The 21596-nt window shown below is 42.5% G+C and overlaps 1 protein-coding gene across 1 annotated transcript in view; it reads left to right on the forward strand.

Moving 5' to 3' along the window:
* LOC122808948 (NF-kappa-B essential modulator-like) overlaps positions 1-21596 on the forward strand; it is a gene marked incomplete in the record, with an annotated part of 2932895 nt that overhangs the window by 980810 nt on the left and 1930489 nt on the right. Inside the window, 1 exon segment of the mRNA XM_044080106.1 lies at positions 8416-8539. Coding sequence (XP_043936041.1) covers positions 8416-8539 — 124 coding nt within the window.

The raw sequence follows: 21596 nt of genomic DNA on the forward strand, positions 1-21596 counted from the left end.
GAGCCCTCGGGTCCAGAACCGTCCTTTCTCGGTCTGTTCCTCACCTCGACTCCGGACCCGTACCGGAGTCTCGGAGCCGACGGTCTGTTCTTGGTTCGGGCCGAGTCGAACCGACGTGTCGGTTCCGACTCTCCCTCGGGCCTCGCACGGATCGATTCTGCTCCGTCCTCGGGTCGATGCCTTCGTGCCCGTGTCGGGATTCTTCCCATTTCTTCGGAGCCGGGAGATTCTTCGATGCGGGACCCGGGAGCGTTCGACCTGATGAGGAAGGTGTTGTCTACCCAGACAACCACATCAGTGGAAGCAGTTTCTCCTCCCCATAAAGGGCCTTTGTCTTCATCTGCACCCACGGCCACATCCAAGCGTCGGGCACCAGTGTCTCAGCCACCCCTGGAGGGTGCCCCCTCTTCCTCCGAGGCTTCTTGGATGCTCCCACGAGGAAGTCCCTAGGAAGAGACTGTGTAAGAGGAGACACTTGTATTCTCCGCAAGAATCCATAACATCTGATACTGACTTAGATGAGTCAGAAGGGTCCCCTAAGTCACCTTCAGAAGATGTCTCTTTTTCAGACATTTTGGAGATCCTGAAGCAGAGAGGTGACTGGCAGTCCCTTCCCCCTTCTGAGGATGAGTCAGTTCTGCTGAAGGCATTTGGTGCTCGCCCTTCCTCCTCCTGGGTCACTCCGCCCTTCGACGAACTAATGGAACTTATTGCTCGAAGGGCGTGGGAGGCTCCTGACACAGTGGAACCTGTTCCTAGGAAACCGAACAAGTACATCACAGCACCTCAGGATAAGTCCTACCTTACTAAAGGAGTTCCAGTAGACGCTATGGTGGTGGCTGCAGCCACGAAAAAGGAGATGTCGGAGTCTTCGTCTGTCCATCCGCCTAATAAAGATTCTAGAACGATGGATAGATATGGGAAGCGCATTTTAGTTCAGCGGCTTTTTCCATGCGGTCCCTGAACTATTTGACCCATTTTACACGTCTGCAGAGGGATCTAGTCAAAGAGTTGGGAGATACCCTCCAGGGTTCTACAGATGCAGCTGTCTCAGAGAAAGTGACAGCGCAACTTAATACCCTAACATCGATTGTTAACTCGTCCATGAGGCTGATTTCCTACGCGAAGGTTCGAGTAGGGCAGCAGCTTCAGCGATTGCTCTTCGTAGACAATCCTGGATGCGCCTATGCTCCTTTGGAAGCCTTCAAGTCTTCCTTTACAAACGCCCCATTTGACGGTGCCACTCTTTTGGCCCCAAGGTAAAGGAGACCCTTACCGGTGTGAACAAGAGGGAAAGACTCTGTCTGCTGTCGGAGTCCGTTTTTCCACCCCAACCAGACCGTACCCCAAAGGGCAACGCGGTGGGAAAATGTGGTTTCGGAAACAAAATCAAGGGTCTTTCCGGGCACACAGGAAAATGCCCCTCTAGAGGCAGAGGAGGGGCAGAGGTGGAAGACGCCGCCCTGGCGGCAGAGGGGTCCGCAACATCAAGGTGACAGAGATACACTCCCTGGTAAACCTTTCCAGCACTCCTGAGAGGAGGCCCGACTGTCCTGCTCTGGAGGCAGTCGGGGTCGCTTAGCCTTTACCCTCAGGCCTGGCAAGATATAACTACAGACAATTGGGTAAAAGCGTAGTTACCAGAGGTTACACCATACCCTTTCTATCTTATCCCATTCCAAAGAAAAGACTCCCAGATGTACCGCCCCATCTGCGAGCCAGCAGCTTTAGAAATTTCAAAGTTGTTAGACAAAAGAGTCATCCAGCCAGTCCCAGCGGACCAGCAAGGATTCGGGACTTACTCAAGGTTCTTTTTAGTTCCAAAGAAAACAGGGGACTGGAGGCCCATTCTAGACCTGAGTTACCTCAATACTTTCGTCAAGAAAGAAAAGTTCGAATGGTCACGCTTCAGTCGATCCTTCCATTTCTACAGAAGGACGAGTGGATGTGCTCAATAGATCTAGAGGATGCATACTACCACATCAAAATGGCCAGGGCATCCAGAGATCATTTGCGCTTCCGGCTGGGAGCCAGTCACTTTCAATTTCGAGCCCTGCCCTTTGGTCTGACCTCAGCCCCAGGGTCTTCACCAAATGCATGGCAGTGGTAGCGTCTCACTTGAGACGTCAGGGATTCCAGGTGTTTCCGTATCTGGACGACTGGCTCCTTTCAGCCACCACCCGGCGCCAACTACTGCAGGCCAGAGACTATGTTCTTCAACTGTGTGTTCACCTAGGGATCTCCGTAAATTTCGGAAAATCCTTACTTCAGCCATCACAAAATATCTTGTTCATAGGAGCAGAGTTAAACACACGGCAATTAATTCTGAGGCTTCCCACAGAAAGGATAGTATCGCTGCAGACTCACATCGTCTTCTGCTCTTGTCAAGGAAATCTCCTGCAATACTAGTTCTGAAGGTGTTGGGCCTCATGTCAGCCTCCCTTATTGCAATTCCGGTGGGAAGGCTGCACATGAGAGTTCTACAATGGCTACTGTTTGCTCAATGGTCATTTCAACAGCTACCTCTAACACACGAGATTCTCATAACAAAGACTTGCAAAACAGACCTAAACTGGTGGCTCCAAACGTGCAACCTTTCCCAGGGAGGCCGTTTGTGCTACCCACACCTACAGTTACGGTGACCACGGACGCTTCCCTGATAGGGTGGGGGGGCATCTTTCAGGGACAGACAGTCCAAGGCGAATGGACCAATTTGGAGTACAATCTGCACATCAATGTACTAGAGTTGAGGGCAGTGTTTCTAGCGTTGCAACACTTTGCTCCCCTTCTTCCTCTAGGGACTATTGCAGTTCAGACGGACAACATGTCGGTAGTCTGGTACATAAACAAACAAGGGGAACCAGGTCCTATCAACTATGCAGAGAGGCCATGAGAATTTGGCAGTGGGCAGAGTCCACGGGTCGCTTTCTAATAGCAACGCACATCCCGGGTCATCCAACGTCATAGCCGACAAGCTGAGCAGAGCAATTCTGCTACCACACGAGTGGTCTCTGAAACAGTCAGTGGCGAAAAGGATTTTTCGCACATGGGGCCAGCCTTCCTGCGACCTGTTTGCGTCTCCAATGAACACCAAATGCAGGAGCTACTTTGCCCTATTACCCCTCCAGGGAAGTCCCCAGGACACTGGTTTCTGATTGGCCCCGGGACTCCTGTACGCATTTCCTCCATTTCCTCTGATACGAAATTTCTCCAGAAAGCCAGGAACCTTCACAGGACGATAATTCTCATTGCTCCATTCTGGCCTCGTCAAATTTGGTTTCCTCCTGAAAACTCACTGCATTCGGGGACCCTGGATTCTGGACCCAGAGCCGGATCTGTTGACTCACTCATCAGGGGTTCCCCATCCCGCTCCTGTCACTCCATCTAGCAGCTTGGCTGCTCCAATTCCCAACTTAGCCAGGTCTGATCTCTTGTCACCAGCAGTTCAGAATATATTAGTGGCTTCATAAGGCCTCCACTACTAAAACATATACTAGCAAATGGAAACGGTTTGTATTCTGGGCGAATACACACCACGTTGATCTTTGAATAAGATTTTAGAGTTCTTGACAGACTTATTTCATCAGGGTGCTTCTCCTGCTACTCTAAGAGTTCAATTGGCTGCCATTTCGAATTTCCATGTGGAAGAGTGTGGAGCTCCTATCATGGCTCACAGACTTTGTAAAGCCTTTTTAAAAGGAGTTTTTCATATTAGACCTCCGGTCAGATCTCCTACGTCACCTTGGAGTCTAAACTTGTTACTATCTAAATTAATGTTGCCCCCCTTTGAACCTGCCTCTTCTTGCCCATTAAAATTTTTGTCCTGGAAAACTCTCTTTCTGGTAGCCATTACTTCTGCTAGACGAGTGTCTGAACTTCAGGCTCTCTCCATCAAGCACCCTTATCTAATCTTTCACTCTGACAGAGTTTCTCTTCATACCAATTCATCCTTCCTCCCTAAAGTGTGTTCTATTAACAACATTAATCAGTCCATTGAATTACCCACTTTCTTCAAAAACCACTCCAACAAAATGGAGTATATGTTGCACAAATTGGATGTTCACAGACAGCTAAGGTTTTATTTGGATAGAACAAAAGATCACAGGAAAACAGATCAACTCTTTGTGGCTTTTGCTGATAGCAGGAAAGGACTTGCAGTTACCAAAAGAACTCTTTCAAAGTGGTTATCTGATTGTATAATCTATGTATACGATTCTGCAAATCAACCCTTCTAAACAAACCCAAGGGACATTCCACAAGAGCAATATCTAGGCCTTTGGCTCATGCAGCTCGCCTACCTCTGGATGCTATTTGTGCGGCTGCTACCTGGTCTAAGCCACATACATTTATTTCTCATTATAAAGTAGATAAGGTTTCTAGGGACAGAGCAACCTTTGGTTCCACTGTGCTCAAGAACGTCCTCCCGTGAGTTCCTCAGGATTTAGGAGCTAGGACGCTACCCATGTGTAAGAACAAGCGGTAGATTGAACACTATCACATATAGAAGTTATGTACTTACCATAACGTTCCATGTGGAGTGTTCATCTCGCTTTGTTCTTACAGTCCCACCCTCCCACCCTTAGGAGGAACGTTCTTTGATGCCTGGCCAGAAGCATTTTTACTACTGTCTTTATTCTCTGTACATAGTTGGTATACACATATACTTATATGTGTCTGTTATGTATGTATAGATGTATGGCATGAATGTACTGTTATGTAGATTGGTTTGCTTGCAAACTAGATCTGAGGTAAAGGCAGAGGGGGATTGTGGGTATTAGATTGTCTCGAGCTTCTTCTCGATGCAGAGCTTGCAAGAGGCCGGCACGGAGCCGAGGATCGGCTCCGAACCCATGTGTAAGAACAAAGGCGAGATGAACACTCCACATGGAACGTTATGGTAAGTACATAACTTCTATTTTTTGGACCTTTGTCTCACTTGTATTCATGGCTCTGTCCAGATATCTTGCTCACACAGGTTGACAGGTATGGTCGGTCACGGCTGCACACAGTCAGCGTCCCTCACACTTGATCAGGGTTGACCTGTTTACGTCAGTGTCTTCCTCACCCTCATGTCGTTTGCCACTATGCAAATGTGTGCATTATAGTCTCCCTCCTATTCGTGTCTGGACACGTGCATCACGGGAAGCTGTTTTATCCTGGGTAGTAAGTTATGCATGCCCACTTAGGGCTGGACAGTGTCATGGACCTCCACTGCACATTCTGACTTTGTCCAGATATCTACAGGATTGGACATAATGTTGTCATACCCATTCTACTATTTACACAGGTTGGTTATCCCATGAGGGATATCCCAAAAATTGAGCAAGACCAAAACAAGTCAGATAACAAAGATTTTTGTGGCTTTACGAAAATGTGCAGGGGGTTTTACATGCAGGGGATACATGGTTTGCAATCCTGACACTGCCTAGGGTGACAATACCTACTACATATGCATAGGGATCACTGTGTGTAGCTGTGTCTGCAACAAACCAGTGGACCAAGTATGGCTGGCTTTGGTGGACGTTCTGGTATGGAGGCAGGTTGTGTGTTGTGGAGGGTATGCCGGGTAGGCCATTATGCATCCAGGTGTGTTGCGTTTGTTATGGCCAGTTCCATCAGGACCCATCTGTGGGTATGTGACGGTGACGTATCTATACATTTGTCTCGCACATTTCCATATTCATATGTTTGTGGGATTGTGTTCTACACTATGGCCTGTCTGCTTGTCTTGCAGCTGTTTCTACATGTGGTTGTGTTTCTTTCCATTTCACCCGCTGCCCCCTCATGCACCTTCGGCTCACCTTTTCTGCATACAACACAGTATCGCCTTTGAGGGTTTTACCATTAACCACCCACCCCTCACACGCGAATTCATCACACCTCATAGAGCACTACTTTGGTTGTTGGCCCATGACACAGCCAGAGTTACACATTGACTACCCTACATGTGTCGGGTACCTTTATGGTTGTGTGGACTACCCTGCCATGTTTGCTTTCCACATGCTATACCTCACGCACATAGGTACACGCCCATACTTCACTTTCATTACTTGGTTGGTATATCCGGGTACTACCTGTTTGACTGTGTCACATACACATTCGGATTATACAGCTGACTACCGGATTTTGCCAGCCTGTTGTACTCATTGGTAGGATGACACCTTTTCCTATGTCCAAACTATTCCTTTCACATGTCCGACTGTTGTGGACAATGCCTCCCCACAGTCGACTGTTGTGTTTCCACCTTTTCAACTGGCCACAGTGTGACATTTGCGGTGAACACAGCATATTTTACAGGCCGACACATACCCACGGTCAGTTCGGCAGATGGAACTTACAATTCATGCCTATATCTAAGCTTATTCTTGTAGCATTTCGGTGTCTTATTCTGTTTCTCATGACATTTATGTAATATACGTTCAGTGAAATATGTTTAATGCAACTATTACATGACGTCTACGGAATAATTATGTCCTATATTCTCTGGACATTTGCCATTTTTACATGTTTGTGTCAGGACACATCTGCCCACAGAGGGACTGTCGCTCGCAAAGTGGGACAGGTGGTAATCTTAGTCGACGGTACGGATCATACTGATCCTTTCGGCCTACATGTGTCCGTATTGTTATAGTTGTTTATATACTCCTTCTGTTTTGTTTACATGCGTATGCTCTTTCCTATCACATTTGGTATGTGAAATACGAACATACCTTTTGTATGTGACTATTACATGCCTTGTGGGATATGATTCAGGCATACGGTCACTACATATATCTACATTTCTTCTCGTGTATTTTGTTATGGACACATCTGCACAGCTATGTTCCCTCCCTCACATTATGGGTCAGCTGGTGACCCTCTCCATTGGGCTGGAAGTACCTACTGGCGGCGCACTAACATATGATACGTTTCACTTCCACATGGTATAGCTATCAACACTATGTTGGACTACGGGCACATGGTTTTCATGTCATTTGTTCAAGAGTAGGGACCCGTTATTCCCTACCGTGCATTTGTGTTTGATTCTTCATTTTCTGTTCGCAGGGACTATCTTGCAGGCTTTGCATACATTTCAGTATCCACGGAGACTGATAGGTGCGATTACTATTGCAGGCAGAATATAATATTAAGCAGTTTAGGTTACTCATCGACAGCCGACATTGACATGCCTCCATGCGCAACTTCGTTACGCCCCATGCACTTGTGCACGTTTCCTATGCACATGGCTGTGGCGGCTGCCCGCCTTAATTAATATGCATATGGCGTGATTACTCCATATATACGCCGCACGGACGGCGCAAGCCTTACGCCGAGCTTCATGAATCCCGGGGTGTAAGTATTGCTAGGACTGATAGGAATACAGATTACAGAAGGCTGAAATTGGTTGGAAAGGCTGCACTGGCTGCATTATGGCAAAGCAGCTGCAGGACCAGTTGCATTGCAGATTTTTTTTTAATTAGTGAGGTATGACTTATGCAGTAGGTGAACTGGACATTCTAAATTGTCCATAGGTGTAAGTGTGTGTGTTTGTGTAAGAACAGCCAAGAAAGGGCTAGCTAGCCGGCGGTGTGAACCTTGGCTGTAGATTGTCACTGTTGAAGTGACACCTTGACTCCATGTGCAGAAATGGGAAGGGGCTTTGGATGGATGGACAGTGCTTCTTTTAGCCTTTTAGGGATACATGTACAGTTATGGGGGGAGTTTATTCCCATTTGTATTAGTGACAGAGAACCTTAAAGTTCTATGTCTGCTGGGTTTTCCACTATCCTGCCCCCACAGTTGCTTGACGTTCACAGGATGGTTTGCTGATAGTTCATAGCTACAGATGTGGAAGGCTAGTCAGAGGAATGCATTTTATGGACAAAGCATACCAGAGTTACAAATGAGTGATGACTGAACTTTAACTATTAATTATTCCTCGGTTACAGACATTGGTGCATCCTACCATTATTATGGCCAGCAGAAAATCTAGATATTCTTTTATCTGCTTATTTTGTTTTTTGTTACAGGGGAACAGACAAGTTTGGCACTATCAATGAAGAAAGGTCTTGTATAGCATGGACAATTTGTATGGTTTTATTGATGACATTTTTCACATGAAGATCTTATTTTAATTGGTTTTCAGTGAGACAGCCAAGTAGCTTTGTAGGTGTCCCGGGTTATGACTAAAAATGATCTGAGGGCAAATTCACTTCCCTGATTAACAAATGAATAAATTAAAACAAAAACCTTCTGAAAACCACTACTTTAGGTGCTGTATCCATGTATTAGAGCTGCATTGCTTAGATGTCTTTTAACATGGGGTATCTCCAAAGCCAGTACACTGTGTACAGCATGTTTTGTTTGAATATTTAGTAAGTAAAAGTCAGTTTTTGCTGGAAGATTGTGCCTTGTGTTTGTTCATTTTGCATGCAGAAAGAAAGATCTAGAACTGCTGTTAGAAAATGCCCAAAGAGATTTTGCAAAACTGAAACTACGGGAAAAGGAAAATGAGAAGAGGAATGATCAAAACTTTCAGAATATGAAAGCAACTGTCGAGGTAAATTTTGATCTTGCTTAAAGTATGTACTTTGCATTGTGCACTAAAGTAATAATTTGTGGTCATCTAGATGTCAGCATTGTGAAGTCCATCAGGATACTCCAGTAATTTCAGCAAGTGAATATGTTAGTGTGGAGGAGTTCATATGCTTTTGCCATTTCTCCCTCAAGTGTAAAACCGCGGTAATTGAGTTAGTACTTTTTTACTGTGTCATGGTTAGTTTAACGGACCTTTTTTAGATGCTGTTCCAAGGGCATGCACTAGCCTAAAGTCGGTGATCTCATGCAAAAATATAAGTTTTCCTCGGAAAATCAAACCTGTGCAAGGTTTTTCCCCCATCAGGAGACTTATCTCTCCAGCTTTGAAGGATTGCTAGCTGACCGTTAGTTCCCCAAAGCCTACAGAATGAGCACAATTAAGAGGCAAGAAAGCGCTGAAGCTTTTGGTGCCCTAACTGCCTTTTTTATGCTGCACTGTTTGAGCCCCTGGCTGTTAGGCTGCAAGGATAGTGCTCTTAAGCTTTGAGAATTGGACAGTTGATCATATCCTTAGCAGAATATAACCCTAACAGCTTAAGATACTGTAGAGAGATCTAATGTTGAACATCTACAAAGCTGGGAAATAAAATAGTGAGTAGAAAAGACTTCTGGGAATAATCATGTGCACTGCAGGGAGTAGAAGGAATGTAAGGTAGCAATTCTAAGCATCTTGCTGTCTTAGGCCAATAGGTTGGGCTATCTGTCTGTACACGGATAGAGAATTTGTTGGAAAGTTAGAACGAATTATCAAAATTCAGGTAATGAATTTTTATTGCAGTTCATCAAACAAATACCTTCTAGTGTTACTTAAGCCCTTTTTGTTAATAGATAGATAAAATTCAGGTGGTGGATCAAGATAAGGACTGACTGATTAAGAAGATTTTGTGTAGTGAATGGTGTGGAAAAGAGATACAAACTAGATATAATGTGCCATGTAGGAGTTTAGTATTGGGAAGTGAAGAAATTGGTACTTGAGTTAATGAAGGGAAATATGTGAATCGAAAGTGTCTTGTAAATAATATGCATCAACTTTTTACAATTCTAACTATAAACTAAATTCCTTTAAGGTGGTGAAAGTAAGATATACTCTATACCACTGTTGCTTTTTAGGGCTTAGCTAAGATATCTATGAGCTCATATTTGTTTAGGATGGATATGATTTAGGAAAAATACAAATGTTCATTTGCATTGCTGTAAACAGGATTACATCTGAATCAAGACTATGATGTAATAATGTATGACTGAATTAAACTAGATAAAGTTAATGATGGAATATGTTTATATTATTCTTTACTGAAGTAAAACGCTTAAACCTAAGTATGTACAGATGTAAAATAGTTAAAGGCAGTTAATAATAATTAAATAATAATAATTAAAATCAATTACAGTTGCAGTGCAGTAAAGATCTAAATTATTTTGTAATAAAACTATTCAAAGCCAGTTTAGAAAATCAGAACTCTAAACTCAGTACAGATACCCCTGCCAGAATCACAGTAGACTCTTTTTTGAGGAGATGAAATGTTAAGTAACCTCATAAAGGTTGTCTTCTTCTCACGTCTGATTCAGGGATGATAGCTGATTCCACAGGACTGGGGCAGATTATGAAAAAAGAGAGTTTGACAGGTGTGTCTAACTGAGCCCTCAGAACAATTAGCAGTCCAGTCCCAATTCATGACTATCTCAGCTGTCTGGTAGTTCTTACCATCTCAGCAATGCTTTCATATAACCAGGACCAAGCTCCTGTAGTGCACAGAAGTTAAGGGTAAGGATCTCAAATACACATCTGGACACAAATCTTGACCAGCATAAATCCTTCAGAGGAATACAGTGAACTGTTCTAAATAACCAGTCCCAGCCAGTCTGCAGAATTTTGCACCTGCTATAGGTGGCTCAAATCACCATCTGAAAGCTTCAGGTAAAGAGTACTGCAGTGGTCAAGATAGTACACCAGTAAAGTGTTTTCTATCATCACAAGCTCCAAAGATGATATACAGCACCTTTTATGGACAAAAGTTCGCAGATTGTAAAAGGATGTTTTGATAACATCCATCTCCTGGTCCATAATTATCAGTCTGCCTTTAAGAATAATGTGCAAATCACAGAAGTGGGGAAACAAATTCCAAGTAGTTCCTAACAATGGTCAGTGGAGAAAGCATAGGAAAGTTAACGGACAGGAGGCCACATGGATCAACAGTGCCTCAGTCTTTGCTGCACAGAGCTTCATTCATTTACAAGTCATCCAGTCAAGGTGAGATCCATGCAGTCTTCCAAAGAAGTAAAATCGTGTATACACTTCAAAATAGAGAAGAGGTAAAGCTGAATATCAGCATACAATTAATAAAAAGTGCTATTCTATACCCTGATCTCACATAGTGACAATTTGTACACTGTCAGTCACAAGGCAGTTAAGACTGAAATCTGAAGTCCACAACATTCTGATGAATAGGAGCTAGAATGTTATATTCCTGACATCACATGTTGGGAACAGACTAACAAATAGGATGTAATCCAGTTCAAGACAGTGCCAGATAATTCACAGCAAATCTGTGGCCAAGAAGGACCAAGACTTTTTTTTTTAATCCCTCACCATCAATAGGCCATTAAACATTCAAACAAACAGATTGTCTATGCTGTGCCTGTATCTAAATGCAGGTGACTTGGAATCCAGTATGTTATGTGACAACAGAAACAAGTACAGCTGCATGTAGATTACTTTCTCAATAACCTTACCAACATGCATTGCCTGTTGGTGACAGAAGCCTATGTTCTTCTATTTTCTGCTCTTCTATAGTTCTTCAATTAAAATAATCACCCTCCCTACTTTGTCCTTCCAGTAGCTATGAATGATATCCTTGTCTAAATTCTTGTTTTGTTAATTCTTCATATTTGACTTTTCTTGTGCATTTCCTGAAGTGTTATTGTTTGTGACTCTCATTGTTTGATAGCAGTTATTATTTTATTCATATTTAACATTTCAGTGAGACCATATACATTCCAACTCAGTAGTTTCAGAACCATCCTTGTGCCAACCCTTTTCTGTCATCTACTGTTGACAATTTATTTTTAGTGCCACTTCAGGAGTTATCCCCATTTCTATAACTTTAGATCCCTGTTCACTAGATTGTGCACATTGTAGTTATTCATTAGCAGCTTTCTGTAACTTATCTGTAACAATGTTGTTGTTGTGTCTTTTGGCTTTTCCCGGTTAGGGGTCGCCACAGCAGAACTCCGGTCCGCTAATGATTGGCAGTAGATTTTTACATGCCGAGTTTCCAGCTCTGACGCACAACCTTCAACAAAGGTACGCTCATTCACGCATGTCTCCACAGAGAAGACGCTCTAGCTGAGAATCGAACAGGACGTCTTACTGTGAGGTGACAACGCTATCGCAGCACCACCACCGCAGTATAACAATAAACAACTTAACTATAATTTTAACTGTCTGTCCAGAAACTAAAAGACTTGTGTTACTATAGTCTTCTACCTAATCACAAGAGCAAATGGTTGTTTATGGTGTCTCAGTCCTCTACTAATTTCCTTCTCATTATTTGTAGCCCCCCCCCCCCCATAATTTGCTTCCTTTTTTATTGTTCAGCTCTCCATACTTCAGTCCCTATTTACTAACTCACTTTCCCTTATCTAATTTAGCAGTGCTCCACTTTATTTATAGGTGTGTCTTCCTATCATTACTTTGCTACCCCTCTAATTTTTGCAACTGTCCCTTTAAATTCTCAGCTTGTTGATAATGCATTGTTCCCATATTGTATTGCTGTGTTACAATTCTTTTTTGTTTCAAGGTATATTTTTCATTCTTTTTGTCACTTTCTGTGTGTCTGCCGATCTGTCCTTAGAAAGTCATTTTGCTCCGGAGGATTCTGCACTTCTGTTGATGCCGCACATCTCTACCAGTCATATTTTTACTTTTCAGCAAAACCACAAAAAAGCAAAAGTCCAAAAAAACCACAGGCAGGAACCACTTGATAAAATGGAAAGGCTTTATTAAAGTATTTTCTCTAGCACCTCAGCTCAAAAAACAGCCTTCAAGGAGTACTAAACAATAAAATCATAAACCCTACCTATATATTTAACCCAATTAAACAATTAACTAATAAAATACTGAATACGCATATTCCAGTTGCAATCCAAATTAAGACCCGAGAGACATAAAATATTAAATTTCAAAATAAAAACTGTTTCCTTATACAAAAGTTTTCTCTTAAAAGCATTATCAGAACAAAAATTAAAAGGAACTATTTCCCTCAGGTCTTAATTTGGATTGTCATTGGAAAATGCTTATTTGGTATTTTATTGGTTAATTGTTTAATTGCATTAAATACATAGGTGGTGTGTATGATTTTAATTTTTAGTACTCCTTGAAGGCTGTTTTTTGAGCTGAAGCGCTACAGAAAATAATTTAATATTTTTACTTTTCCCCTGTTCTCTGCCAACTTAACTTTCCTCACCTACCCTTATTTCTCTTGCTTAAGAAAATCGGCATTGTGGCTGTCCACAAAGGGATGGTACAATACTCTTTTCTAAGTAGTTGTGCTCATCTGTGTTTTTAAAAATCTTATGATCATTTCTTTTTAATAATTTTTAAACAAATACCCCATCTCCATTTTTACTTTTTGTAATATATGTATTCTGAAGATTGCTATAACTGGTATACCACATTAAGTATTAATAAATTAAAAATTGTGACCTTGTCTCTGTTCATTTCTTACTTAATGCTTACTTTTTAGTAATGCAGCTGTATTTACAAAGATGAGAGGAAGTGAATAGAGGAAGAAAATGTACAACAATACCAAACAAAAGAAGGCATGCAAATGAAAATATTCAGCATTCGATGCAGGGAAATGTGTATCCCTCTTTTATATAGATTCTTTTATCTTAGTCCTTATCTTTTCTCTTTTTATTAGTAGTCCACGTAGTAACTCTGCTGCTCAGTCTGATTTTCTGTTTTATTGATTTCCTCCTGCAGCACGTTTACCTCTCTTACGATCTGTCCATTTATTAAGGAGTCTCTATTTTTTTTTTTTTTTGAGTCTTTCAGTACTTCCTGCCTTTCTTGCATTTCCTTTCTGAACATAGGAAATGGTTTTACTGGCCATCTCTCTCCTAGGTTTCTCATCTTTTTTTGCTTCTCCCTGGGAGTCTTTTTATTTTCCCCCAAAGCTTTATCACTTGGAAAGCTTGTTCATATTTCTGCAGGTCATTCATTCAGAAATGTTTTACTCCTGTGAGAAAAAAAATCATGAGTAACCTCTAGGTAGAGTAATTTAAATCTGATTTATACAGGTCTTGAAGTGCAGAATATATTTGCCTCTTTTTAGTCTCATCCCCAGTGAATAATCATGGTCTATGAATACCCTTTTTTCTTCTGTCGTCAACTCCGTCTTCTTGCATAGTAAACTTAACAGGTGCTCTTTTAACTGGAATATTTGGACTTTCACCAAAGTAGGTGTCAAGAAATGTGACATTCCTCTTTAGTAAAATATTTTTTTCTGATAAATTAGTCCATTTACTCAAGACCTCTACCTTCTCCTCACTCTGGAACATTGCTGATTCACACAGTTTCTATTCTGCCTCTGTTTTCAGTCTCTGGAAGTTTTTCCTTAATTTCCTCATGTGTAGCTTCCAGCTCTGCCAGTTGTACAGTATGTTCATTTTCCTTTCTTTGCAGAACAGATGTATGATCTGAGTGGTTTTTAAGGGCTGCTTCCATAGCTTCTATTTTTATCATTGTTTTTGACATATTCTGTTAATGGCCTACTTACTTTCAGGACCTGTTCATACAGTTTAGTTATTTTATGTCCTTCCGTAGATCATTGTAGCAGTATTCCAAACTGTTGAGTTATCGCTGTAATTTGGCTGGAATACCAAAGCCAAAACCTTCCTAGAGTCATAGCGGACTGCCAGACCAGGTGGCACGATGCCAGGGTAATCCTATGGGCTAGGCTTGCAAAGGCTCCAGGGCCATTAGCCTAGTACACACCTATGAACCATATGTCTGACGTATAATCAAAGCCCATGGACATAATGGTACAGAAGTGGACGTATGAGTATAAATCGTCAGACTGTTTCTCTGCCAGTCTGAACACAAGTCTTGCATCTGTTGGTGTGTCCTGTGCATGGTCATTGGTAACTTTGGCCTTCAGTTGTTCAGACAAGTGCCTCTTTGGGGAACCTTTATTTTTTCTGAGTTGCATTGCTGTTTATTGCTGTATTAGATGTCAGTTAGGATGGGGAAAGTGCAATTGTAGTAAGCAGATTCTCTACAAGGATCCCCTCTCCCAGTGCCTTTTTTTGCTTAGGTCCAGAGCATGAGTATAAAAGTTGTATGATCTGTCAGTCCTTTGTCCTGAAGGCCTTACGAACACAACATTTGTCTCTCAACTCCTACTTGGAAACTCAGCACTTTAAGCTGCATGCCCAGATATGGTGGATTCTTCTACCCCTGATTCCTTGACTGAAATCATGACTACCTAGTCAGACTCAGATGTACCCATAGAGGTTTTGAAACCTGTGGTACACGTGACACCTTCTCATATGCCTACTGTTGCAACCCCGCCAGAGACCATTATGGCATCTGAGTTCACATGTTGAAATGACTGAAATTTCCAGTGATAATGAGAAGGGGGAACCCTGCTTAATAATTTCTGAAGGACCCAAAGGCATACCACAGATCCTCATTGGGGAAATTCCAGGGTCGCTCATTGAGGTTCGTCAGGGATTGCTGCCTCTGCATTTAATCAAAGCAGACATCGCACCTAGGAAAAGAAAAAAAAAACTAAAAATGTTTCCTCCCCTCAGATGTCAAAAGAAAAGGAGTGGATGGATTTTTCACAGGGCCTATAGCCATAATGGCACTCAGGCCAACAGCCTTTGCAGGCCCTGCTCCTTCCTCTGTTTCTCCTACCAATCCTCAAAAGAGACATTTAGATTCTTCTGAGGGTGAAGAGACAAAATCAGACTCTGATGAGCACTCCCTGACCTGTTCAGCCCAGATCCACTCACCAGGCCAAGTGGCTTCTGATGATGAAGATTCCCTTTCTCCTGACTCCCCTGGTGAAGAAGCTTCATTTGAGGAAACTATTATTAGTATGATGAAACACTGTATGGGAGTCATAGCTGGTTTCTGAGATTCAACAGGGCTACTAAAGTCTTGAAATTTTTGCACAAAACCCTATGGCAGACACTTCTGTGTTTTCCATAGCTACAGACAAGCCCTCTGAGTTACTGCCTGCTGTCAGTGTTCTTCATTCAGATAAGGACAGCAGGGCAATGGGTAGATTGTGGAAAAAGGTTTATAAGTCTTCCACTCTGGCTTTTATAGCTCTGAATTATTATACCCAAATGAATAAATACTTGTCTGTTCTGAGCAATTTAAATAAAATATTGTTTTCTCCTGAGGAACCAGGCAGTAATCAACAGGCCTTTCTCTATGGTGGCTCAGGGTTCCTAGGAGGCTAGGCACACCATAAGGTGCAGTAGAACCTTCATTCAGGGCAGCTGCTACAGGTTTTGTGATCAAGTGGTATGCTTGGTTACATTGGATGCATTCTCAGCCCCTTCTGGAGGATATTAAGGCAAAACTTTGACTCTCTTTTAAACAAGGATCTTTTGTTTTGTTCTAGATGCTGCTAGTCTTTTCAAACAGTTACAAAAGCAAGACAAAATTATGAAGGACTGTAAAAAGATCTTTATCACTTCTTTTCCCCAGATACCCATTTCTTTTGCATGCAAGGGAGTCTAAGCCTTTTCATAAGGCTAAAAAATGCTTAGGAAAAACATTCTAAAACAACCCAAACAGGGAATACTAAGCCTCCACACCCAGACAAGTTTGCCTGACTAATTTCTGTCACCTTCCCCACCCCTTGGTCCATCCCTACCCCTCCCCAAAATGCTCATCCCTAAAACACTGACTACTCATCACTTCAGACAAATGGGTTCTTCCCATCATTCAGAACAAGTACAGAAAGATATATGAATGAGTTCCTCCATTCATTGGCAACCATCTTCTTCCTCACAATCCGATACCATTGCTGTCTCCCATCATTCAAGGCTTACTTGAGCAAGGCAGCATAGAACTAGTACCTGTACAATATGCAGAAAATAGGTTCTATTCCAGGCTATTCCTTGTTCCAAGAAAAGGAGACTGGAGGCCTTTACTGGATCTCTTGACTGCCACCAGTTTTTCGTCTTATTTTTTACAAGGATAGAGTGTCTTTGTGGGCCAGTCCCTCTTTTTTCCTAAAGTGATAAATGAATAGTCTCTTAAACAGGCCATAAATCTTCCAACTTTCTTCCCTAATCCACAAAACAAGGGAGAGAGGATTTTACAATCTCTTGATGTGCATAGACACCTCAGATTCTTTATGGATAAGACTAAAGATATCTGCAAATAGGATCAACTGTCTGTATCCTTCCAGGATTCCAAACTAGGGAACCCAGTTTCTAAGCAAATTATTGCTAACTGGATTTCTAAATCCATTACCTTTTGCTATACTCAGCATGGCAAATCCTTACATTTTCCAGCAAAGGCTCATTCTGCTAGAACAGTGGTCTCGTCTGGAGACTTCTACAAGGGGATTGATTCTTGAATAATCATGCTAGCAGGTACATGTTCTTCTGTGCATTACTTCTTCTTCTGTCAAGATTTATTTGTCTGCTATTTTTACTTGTCTGTCCTTGGATACTTCCTTTTCTACATGTCCTCAAGTCAAGCAGTTTTTGAAAGGGGTTTTCATTCACCTAGAAAACGGGTAGCTTCTCCATGGGATCTTAACTTTGTGCTGGAAAAGCTAACTTTTCCATTTGAACCAGCTCATCAGACTGTTTTAAGGTTCTTAATATGGATGTATGCATTACACATTGTTCTGACTTCTGCAAGAAAGGATATCCAAATTACAGACTCTTATGGTGAGTCAACACTACTTCATTTTTCACAAGGACTTTTTTTAAGAACAAATCCTTCTTTTATGCTTTAATTGTTTTCAGTGTTTACTCTGAGCCAGTCGATTAATCTCCCTGTGTTCAGAACCTGAAAACAAGGGAAAAACAATTCTACTTACTCAGGATGTCCACAAGCAGCTCTGATACTACTTAGAACTTAATCTTTCAGGAAAGCCAATCAACTGATTGGATCCTATGTTTTTTTTTCTTATGAAGGTAAAAAAAAAAAAATGACAGCCAGTGTCAAAGCAGACAGTTTTGAGATGGTTGTCTTGTATGTCTTTTTTTTTTTTTTTTGTTCTCACCTTAATAAGCCACTTCCAGGCAGTGTTGTGGGCCAGTTTACCAGGACTTTGGCTTCTTGTGTGGCTTTTCTGGAAATGAGTGGACTCTAGAAATATTCTAGATACAGCAAGTTGGTCCTCTGTGTATACAAACTGGTTTCCTTTTCCAGGTCTGGAACAGGTTTTGGTAGGACCAGTTTTCAGGGGTTGCTGGATTTCTTAATCTTCCTCCTCTTCCTTATATGATACTAAGTTATGGTAATCTACCCTAATAGCTTACAGTAGTACAATTATTATTTAATGTTAAATGTGGTGCAGTTATGTAAGTAAACGTACCATAGCAGTAGATGTAATACGTCACTGTCGTAGTCATTGTTGCAACTGTACTTGCTATATAGATATAGACATAGGTGTAGATGTATAGAAAGATATATGTGTATACCTCTGTTTCATTTCCCGTTTGGTAAATAATTTACTTGGTTTATCTTTCTTTGCTTGCATTTTTTTGTTTTCTGGGCTAGCCCCCACTTCTGAAGCAAGAAAGCTTTGAAGCTTTAGGAGCCCTGACTGCTTTTTTATGTGGGTGGACTTTAAGTCCCTGTCATTCAGGATGTTTTGGAAGCTGCCCTTAAGCTTTGACAGCTGGCCAGTCAGTCATATCTTTGGCAAGGTATAACCCTAATAGCTGCAACAGTTATTTATTAGAACATATGCTGTTATAGGAGATTTAATTATACAACTGTACTTTCCTAGTTTAATACGTTTTTCTTTTAGTCTTCAGTTTTTAATCTTTAACTCAAAAATCTCCAGGTCCTTAATAGACCCAGATCCAGCTCTTACATGTGAATACTGCTAGAGTGCAGTATTTACTTAACTGACCTCTTCCATTATGTTTTAAGCACATATGGCTGTCTACCTCCAAGTAGGTAATCTGTTCCTGTTTCCAAGCAAGAATTTACCAAATCTTCCCATCAGAATATAAAGCAAGTCATCACGCACACTGTATCATTTTCCTTGCATTACCTGGAAGACCAGTAATATCTTGTTGCCACCTCAAGCCCAACACAATTTTCCTTCTTTATTGTGCTTGTGGTGTAACATGGGGTATTCTTCATAGTCATTGTTGCAGTACGTAGCCATGGGACTTCCTGAAGTGCCGAAGCCTGCTGCCGGCCCAAATGCCAGACACTTTCACCATTCCCCAACTAGTGGATGCCCTTGCTTCCCAGTGTCAGTATGTTGATAGTATAAAGGGTAGTCTTTCAACACCATCTTCAGATGTTCATCATGTTTCACTGTTGCAGTCATTACAGTTGGGTTATCCTGCTGGCAGGCTACCCGCAGTCGGCCTGAGTTCCAAAGTGTAGGTCCGGTGTCGGTTGCTGTTGCCTCCTCCCTGACGTCAGTGCGCCAGGGGTATAAAAGATGCAGCCGACGACATTTTCTTCAGTCTTTCTTGCCACACGGTGCTCAAAGCAAAAGCAGTTCACAAGTGCCGGTTGACCGACTCCTGAGATTTTCAAATTCGAATTTCAGATCCGAAGTCTTCATTAAAGCTAAGTACCCCATTGGTGAAACTTTTTTCTTGCTCCAGACTGATGTCAGAAAAAGTTAATAATTGTATTTCTTGTGGGAAGCAAATACCTCATAAGGATTTTCATTCTTACTGTATTCTTTGCCTAGGCCCTGACCACGACGTTGCTAGTTGTCGGTTTTGCGCTAGATTTAACCAACGCACTGTTGAGCGTTGGTAAGATTTTGCATTTCATTACTTTGGCAAAAGATTCAATTATGTAATGCCGTCGGAACAGCCGACTACCGGAGTTTATAAAAAGCTCAAAGAAAAAGAAAAGGACAGGCATCCGAAATCCAAAACCAACGATGAGGCTTCCGTTAGGCTTGTTGCCGGTTCTCAGTGAGGCGCTTTCGCAGCCCCTGATGGCCTGCTACCTCAGAGCCACAGGCTGCTTCCGACTCCCACGTGGAGCCGACTAGGCCACTGGAAACTCAAGGTATTGGACACTCGGAAACTATTCCCTCAGATGGGTCCGGAGCCGCTGTGCAGGCATCTGCTTCTGAGGGTGTTTTCAGGCCTACACAGTTATGTGTAAAGCCATCTTCAGCTTCAAAGGCAAGGACTAAAGCAGCTCTAAAGACAAAGAAACAAGTACAGCATTCTCCTGGACAGGCCTTCATGCCTAAAAAACAGATGCTTAAAATGGCCGAAGACCTAAATACTTTGATCAGGGGTTCCTATCCCCCTCTTGATAAGAGGCCTAGGCAAGAGATAGAATATGAATCTTCAGATCAGGTTTCCATTTCTTCTGATTCCTCTTCTGAACAGGAATATTCCCTTCCTCCCTATGAGGATTCTGATGCTGAAGAATCTATCCCTTCAGCCTCACCTCCTGAGGGTTATTCTTTTGGGGAGACCCTGCATACTATGAGGGAGCATTTCCATTGGGAGAGCCAAGATTACTCAGAATCCAAGAAAAGGCTCAGAGACTTCCTTTTATTACCCCAGCACAGACCCCTTGCTATTCCTCCTGTTTTAGACATTGTAGGTGATGTATTTTCAGTGTCCGGTCTGTCTCCTGACTCTTTACCACCAGCTCCTGTTAAGCCAGACAGATACTACAGGGTTCCTGATTCTCATAAATTTCTTTACAAAAACCCTGCTGCTGACCCAGTAACTATTTCTCAGGATCCCAAGGGGGTCAAGGCTTCCACTGCAAAAAACCCTATCTCCTCTGATAGGGATTCAAGGGCCCTGGACAGATGGGGGAAAAAGATTTATACTTCTGCTACCTTGGCTGTAAGAGCTTTAAATTGTCAGATGTTAAGTTGTCAATCTCGCCTTCATTCTTGCTGGATGGGTTCGGAGCCGATCCTCGGCTCCGATTCGGCACTTGCTAAGCTCTAGAGTCACTTTTACCAGCTCGATGCAGCCCCATATCCCATGATGCAAGGCGGTAAATACCCAGATCTCGTTTGGCGCTTCGCTTATGAGGTACTCCTTTTGCCAGCTCATGGTAAGTAAATTGTTTTACAGTTGTTAGACACTCCATTCCTAGTTTTTCTCTTATATATTAGTATAATTGTCATTTTTAGGTAGTTGTAGGGTCGCTAGTCTAGTTTTACTGTTTCCCTACTTGTTTTTATTTAGTCGGGCCTTCATTCCCTTCCCATCCCTTCCTGTCAAGGTGTGTGTGTGGTTTTATATTTTCCCCTTTTAAGTTATAATTTCTGAGTCTGGGACTGTGTGAGTTGGGTGTGTGTGTGTACTCACTATGTCCAAGGAACAGAGGGTCTCAGGCTTCAAGAAGTGTGACTCGTGCTGTCAGAAGATGTCTCTGACAGACGGTCACACTTCTTGTATCTACTGCCTGGGACCTCTCCACCTGCAGGACTCCTGTGCTATCTGTCACTCTTTCAGCCAGAGAGTCCTGCAGGAAAGGAGAAATAAATTAATCTTGAGAGGACTTCTTAAACCGGAGGGCTCCCCGGCCAAGTCTGTTTCGGGCAAGCCCTCTAAGACCTCCAAGGCCCAGGCTTCTGCTTCTAAGCCTCTGGCCTTGAATCCGACTCCTTTGGAGTCGAGATCGGCTCCGGCTGGAGCCGATATTATCTTGACTAAATCTTCGGCACCGATGGCTATCGGTGCCGATATTTAACTGCCACATTGGTGTCGGCTCCGACCGGCTCCGATCACCATGTGACTAAGGCTTCGGTATCGGCGCCGACCGGCTCTGATATCATTATTTCCTTGCCTGTATCGGC

Source organism: Protopterus annectens, chromosome 8.part0, assembly GCF_019279795.1.
Source record: "Protopterus annectens isolate FY-2018-M chromosome 8.part0, PAN1.0, whole genome shotgun sequence".
NCBI classification, from domain to species: Eukaryota; Metazoa; Chordata; order Ceratodontiformes; family Protopteridae; genus Protopterus; species Protopterus annectens.